Here is a 6,641-nt window from a genome sequence, read left to right on the forward strand (position 1 = left end):
ACACACTGCACCCCTACGCGCTGCACATTGCACCTAACCTGACCTACACCTATTTCGCTGTTCCTTTTGGCGAAATATGTGTTTCGTCATTCCCCTCAGAATAAACGGAAGGGTGTTATGTAAAGGGGAGGGGGAGAGGGTGGGGAGCCGAAATTTAAATGGTGCAAGAAAGTAACAGCACCACCTATTTCGTCAATGAGGATGACAAAATCAACATGTTGCACCTATTTCGCCAATGTGGATGGCGAAATTCACTCTGCACACTGCACCCCTACGCGCTGCACATTGCACCTAACCTGACCTACACTTATTTTGTTGTTTCTGTTGGCAAAATATACACTTGTTTTGCTGTTCGTCTTGGTGAAATATGTGTTTTGTCATTCCCCTCCGCAAAATATTCATACAAAACAGACCCCCTTTACAAAATGTTTCAAAACCAATCCTAATTGAAAATTAGTTTCTAAAAGGAACTCCCTGAAGTCAATTTGCCAAAAAATAGCCTTTGCCTCCCAAGGTGTAACAACAAAGTCACAAAACACCTCCTATCAAAATAAAATCGCTGTAATCACACTACGACTCCTGTTCTGCGTTGTAAGTCCCGCCAACAATCCTACACCCCTATATAAATTTCATTTTGTAAAATTAAATTTTGAGTAAATTAATTTATGTGTAAAAAATATATTAGATTTAAAATTAATTCTGACATAATATATTACTTGAGTCATGTTAATAAGAAAAATATACTTTTGCAACATATTTGAGAAATTTTAATTTTTGAGAAAATGATTCCATTGAGTTATTATTTTTATTCTTTTTTAAAAAAAATAAGTGTTATAAAGAAGCAATTTCAAATACACAAATAAATATATAATTTCTAAAAAGAGTATGTCCTGTGTTACTGATCTTAAATGATTTCTTAACTCATTTTTTTTTAAATTCTACTATATCACATCAGATTTAAAATCTTTAACAAATTTTCACTTCAATACTAAATTTTTTAACAAAGTTTATAACTTACTTTTCTAAGGTAGAAAAATAAATTTATATTGTTAAGACACAATTACTTATATAACGATCGTTAACACAAGCAATCCAAAATTCATCCTCATTTGTTTCAATAATTAAGAACTCATGAAAATTTTTAAGAATCCTTACGAACTTAGTCAACCAATTGAATTAGAGAAGCTCTTATTTAAACATCAACAAAATATTAGGTTAAAAGACATTTTTTTATCAATATAAATACTAAATAAATTTGTATTCACAATTAAAGTAATCAAGTGTTAGCAATAACAGTTTGGTCTAAGAGGAATATAATCGACAGTATTTTTGATAGAAAAAATTAAAGTGAAGTGTTGCTTTGACATAAAGAGGTTAGAATAATATATAGCCTTAAATTTGATTTTCTAATTAACTACTATTTACGTCCCACTTTAAGCGTCAAACCCAACATATTAGATACTGTTTTGGAGACAATTCTCGTGTAGCAAGCAGGGGTTTTAATTTGACGAACCTGCAACGCAACCAAACAGAATATTTACAAGCGGAGTTCCAATTAATGTTAGGAGATCAGTAAAATATCTTATATCCTGAGACAAATTTAGTACAAGTAATCAGAAGAACTAAACTGCAATTGGATTGTAGTATTAATTATGGATGGTGAAGAACAGGGTTGCAGTTTCAGACAAAAAAGTGCTGTGAATAGGAAAAATTCATAATGGAGGGAGAACTCTATCACAATTGACAACAAGTGCAATAGGAAAATCCCTGAAGCAAGGCTTGAGCAAAAAACCAAGGCCGAAACCACAGGCATACGCTAAAGGACCTCTTCCCATTCCGACAAACAAAACAAGACCACACTAATAATATATATTTTTCATATACACATGACATGAGCGCTCGCTGTAAGTAGTAACCTAAGAAAGGAAGACAGTATCAACTAATTAAACGGTCAGAACCTCCCAAATCAACTCGGGGTCGAAGGAAGGCAATCTAGCCAGAGAACAACCTTCGAACAACAACTCTGTTTCCTCTGTTTGACACTCCGTCAAAACCGAGGCCGGCGAATGCGAATTCTCCCCCTTCCAAAACCCATCCTCCGAAACGGCCGGAGAAAACAACTGGTTCGCCCAATTATCGTTAAAAATCGACGGCGACGGCGACGGCGACGGCGACGGCGACGGCGAGGACGAGGAGGAGGGCTTCTCACTCTGGCCGCGTTTAGGGTCAGTGCTATTGTGAAGCTTCTTGGCGGCATTCTTTTTGGCTCTCTCCCTTTTGACCTTCTGGCATATGGCTTGAATTTTGGCGTCGACGGAGGACTTCAAGGCGTTCAATCTGGCGGAGTCACCGAAACCTAGCTTGGTGGGGTCCTTGAGATTGGGGAAGTTCAAACGCGCGTACTCTCCACGGAGCTTGTACGCGGCGCGGTCGTAGGCGTAGGCAGCAGCTTCGGCGGTGTCGTAGGTTCCCAACCACACTCTCATCCTGTTCTGTGGGAGTCTAATTTCCGCCACCCATTTGCCCCAGTGCCTCTGCCTCACTCCCCTGTACAGCTTTTTCTTGCAAGGGTTCGTCAACGAATTACTCAAGGAGGAAGTGGGAACATTATAAGACCCATTTCCTCGGCTTTCTTGGTAGAACTTTTGGAGGATGTCCCTTTGGCGGAGGTACACGGAAGACCCCAAAGGCTCATACCCCAAAGACCCAAAGGGCTCTAAATAATCCAACACGGAGTTGCTTCTAGTGCTGCCATTTGTTGTTGTGGGGCAATTCGAGAAAATTGAATCGAGGGTGTTTGTGCCACTTGTTAATATCAGCTTTGACAAAGAGGACCCAATATTAGTACCCTCTTGGTCTTGGAGTTCAAGCTGTGAGTTTCTGTCTCGCATTCCCTCCATGATTTTTGCAAAATCTTGTCCACCAGGAAGCCAATGTATTGGAAGAAGGTCACCGAAAAAAATTGGTCCCTCTTCCCTGCTATATAGGAAACAAAAATAGTTTTTGTAGCTTTAGGAGGAAGTGATCCCGAGAAGAAAAAAAAGTGAGGATCAACGAAACAAGTTGCAGGTTATGTGGAAAAGAAAAGATGAGAGAAAGAGGATGGTTATATGAGTAATGGCTCTTTGGGGTTTCAAACAGTATGCTAGGACTCTTACCATGGCCAGGGTGTATTTATAGAAACAGGAAGCACTTTCGTACAACGCAACAAATCCCCGTTCACACAACGTGATCCTTTCATTCGTCTCAAATGGTCTCTGTGACCTGGCTTGCGACCCCAAAATGACTGAAATACCCTGACTTAGTTAGGCTAACACTACTGCATCAGTACGTAATTATGCATTGATTTTGAATATTATTGCACTTTAGTTGAAATTCAAAACCTAGTATCATGGTTTTGAGTAAAAAAGTACAAGCCAAACTTTTTGGGTTTTCTCCAAAGTTTTGGGAATATTCCAATCGCAATCTAAACACACTATAGAATCTTTTTCTCTAAGTTTTTTTTAACAAAAGTTAGGAATATTTTGTTTTCGGTAAAAATAAAAGAGACATATTTAAATAGTTTTTCGTTTATAATTAAAAGAAAAAATGAGGGATTTACTTGCTTTTTCAATCTAAATATTTTGAACACCCCCAAAAATAACTATTTTTAATAAAACTACACAGACAAACTCTAAGGATTATATAGACACCACAATTCTTGTGATAAAATTTGGTAATAGATTCTTGCTTAGTTATTAAGAGGGAGCAAAGGAGGAAAAGGGCAAGAGCATAGCATCTAGAAGCAAGTTGGCAAAAGTCAAAGGCCAATAAGTGTGGAGGAGCAGTGGAAGCACCATTGTTATTTATTTATCAAAGACATAAATTAAAGCCATGAGAATTTACTCCAAAAAAACAATGGGGTTAAAAATTTTTATTGTATACTACTTTGATTTGATTAGGGGTTCAGATTTAACACCCTCGTGATCCATAAAGAGAGGGTCCATATCGATGACCTTTGCACTACGTCACCAAAAAAGAAAAGCCTACTTTTGCAATTTATTGCAGCGATATGGTGCGACTTTTGAGACATGATGAGAGGAGAAGATAGAAGTAGTTTCACAGGTCAGAACGTGTCATTCCAAAAAGGTCCATTTCTGAGCCAGAACCACGCGTTTCCTACACCAACACGTATCATTGGGCCTCTCTTACCAGTAACATTTAATTCGATATATTACTTAATCATTTAACTTTTTTTTAATCTTTTAAGTAAATAAGTAAAATGTATTTATTTTGGATTTTTAATTTACTATAATTTTGAAAATAGAATTTATTTTTAAAATAATTACATAAATTTTATAATAAAAATATTATGGGAGCAACAAGATATTTTTACAATATATTTTTTATCTCTATTTTATAAAAAATTATTTTATCTTACATTTCTTTTTCTTCTCGTTTTATCTCTCTTAATTAAAAAAAATTACCAAAGGTATTTCTCGTATATCTTTAGCGGGAAATAATATGAATAACATTACACTATATTATATATAATGTTATCGACCTTTCTCTGTGACACATATATTGCTCAATGAGGCATCCCAATTTAAAAATAAAATTTTCATCTTAAATTTTAGGGGATCGAAAAGGAGGGTCTGAAGGATGGAACGGGGATCTAAGAATGAGACCGAAAGAAATAATGGAACTCATCCATGGTCTGGGTATCGACATCCACTTGGCACTAAGCAAAAAAAAAATGTTATGGCTAAAAATCAAGAGTTCAAGACCCATTTAATCAAATTTCCTTAAACCGAAATCAGAATCAAATTATGCATGATTTGTTTGAAGAACTATTCATATTTATTCCAGGATAAGCGTTGATAGGGGATGAATACTATCTATATAAGTTGACTTTCAAAGCTGCCAGCAATAACAGCAACGTGTCTATGCCACCTATCTTGAAATAGAAACATAGCATTCAATGAGATAGCGATACTTTTTAAGCTATTTCCTGTTGAAGACATATGAAGTGAATTAGTCAATAGTGACAAATTATTTTCCTAGAAAAAGAAAAGGAAACAATGATATATTTGTATAAGTAATAGAAGCTTTAAGTAGGAAACACATGGGAAATCAAGGCATCACACTCATGGGTGTCAGCCATGAAGTAAGTTTCATTACTCTTGTGCTGGGTAAGGTACTAATAGCCCATTAATAATCATATGTAAGCGTACGTTGTCCTACGCAAAAATCAAATTAAAAATGTCCGCACGAAATGTTGAAACAAAACATATTGATTAGTGATTAGTTAGTTTACCATAAGGTAAAGTCAAGTATGGGGAGCACATGCTGATTGCCAAAGCCTCCCTATTTTTCTTGTCATAGAGTTTAGGCGCGAGGATAGATGTAAGATTCAGAACTTATAAGCTTTTAGGCCGTAATTATTTCTTATTTTGAAGTGTTGAACCGTAAAAGCGATATTTTTTCCAATAAAAATCTATGTGTATATATGTGTGATGTGCCAACGTGTTGGAGTGGCCAAGACTCGAGAGCTTTATGGTATGTTGTAATTCATTCATGAAAGAAAATGAGTAAACAGTAAAGTGATTATTTTATGATTGTATGATATAAGAGAAAATGATCATGAAAGAAAATAAATTATACCACTTACCTAATTTTATGTATATATTTATACATTTAATTTCATGTTGCGACTTAATTCCAAGTTCAAAATTATTTTTGAATTAGAGTAATTTTGAATAGTCTAAACATAAGATACTTTATGTCAAAAATAATGTTAACTCAAATGAATTTTATTTAAAATCAATTTTAATTTATAAATTATTTATCCAAACATAGAAGAAAAGATTGAATTCTATCTTTTAACAAAAATAACTTTTATTCGGATTTTTTAATCAAATTTAAAATTAATCAATATTTTTGGGAGGTCCGCAGGGTATCATTTGTTTTGATTGATGTCTGGAGGGTATGATGGTTGATGATGAAGTGAGAAACTCGAACAAGAATAGTAGCCAACCCATCAATATCAAAGTGGGGACAATCAATAGGCATGGTATAATAAAGGCGTAAAGGTGTCTGTGAAAAGGTATGGGGTGGTAGGCCTTTCTTTGAAATGTGAAGGACAACACTCGTGAAAGGACACTCCTCAGTATTTCCAAGGCCCAAAACCCTTCTCTTCTGTACATATGCATGTGAACCGAACCGACCTAACACCAATGAGATGACAATGGAGAAGAAGGAGAACCCTTCTCTACAACGTTTTCACTGTAATTTACTGCTACCATCAAATTTACAGTCACAGTACGTGTGGCATGGCATTTATAGGATCCAACACTTTTTAATCCAATCTTTGCAGTAATTAGAGTAATGTGTTTAGTTATAGAAGAGGGGCAGTTAGGTAAATGCGTGAGGTATAAAGTGTGAACTGTGAAATGTGAATTGGAGCAGTAATGGTGTGCAAATAGAAAGGCAACGCGTGGATAGGTTTGTGGAACGTGGGATTGAGTCTGAAAAAGGTGTAATTTGGCAGTATATGATTAATAAATGCCAAGATGGCAGTATACGGCGCTCCACTCCCACCCCATCCCCTTTTCTTTCACCACGTAGCACCCTTATCTCTGCCAAATACGACCTAAATTTCT

At 35.8% G+C, this 6,641-nt stretch overlaps 1 protein-coding gene across 1 annotated transcript; it reads right to left on the reverse strand.

The window, feature by feature from the left end:
- Positions 1–1,618: 1,618 nt before the first annotated feature.
- On the reverse strand, positions 1,619–3,155 carry LOC114425380 (ethylene-responsive transcription factor ERF061-like). The gene has a single exon (XM_028392299.1). The coding sequence runs from the start codon at positions 2,898–2,900 to the stop codon at positions 1,944–1,946; it is 957 nt and encodes a 318-aa protein (XP_028248100.1). The 5' UTR covers positions 2,901–3,155; the 3' UTR covers positions 1,619–1,943.
- Between the last annotated feature and the right edge of the window lie 3,486 nt (positions 3,156–6,641).

This window comes from Glycine soja, chromosome 1 (genome assembly GCF_004193775.1).
Source record: "Glycine soja cultivar W05 chromosome 1, ASM419377v2, whole genome shotgun sequence".
Lineage (NCBI taxonomy): Eukaryota > Viridiplantae > Streptophyta > Magnoliopsida > Fabales > Fabaceae > Glycine > Glycine soja.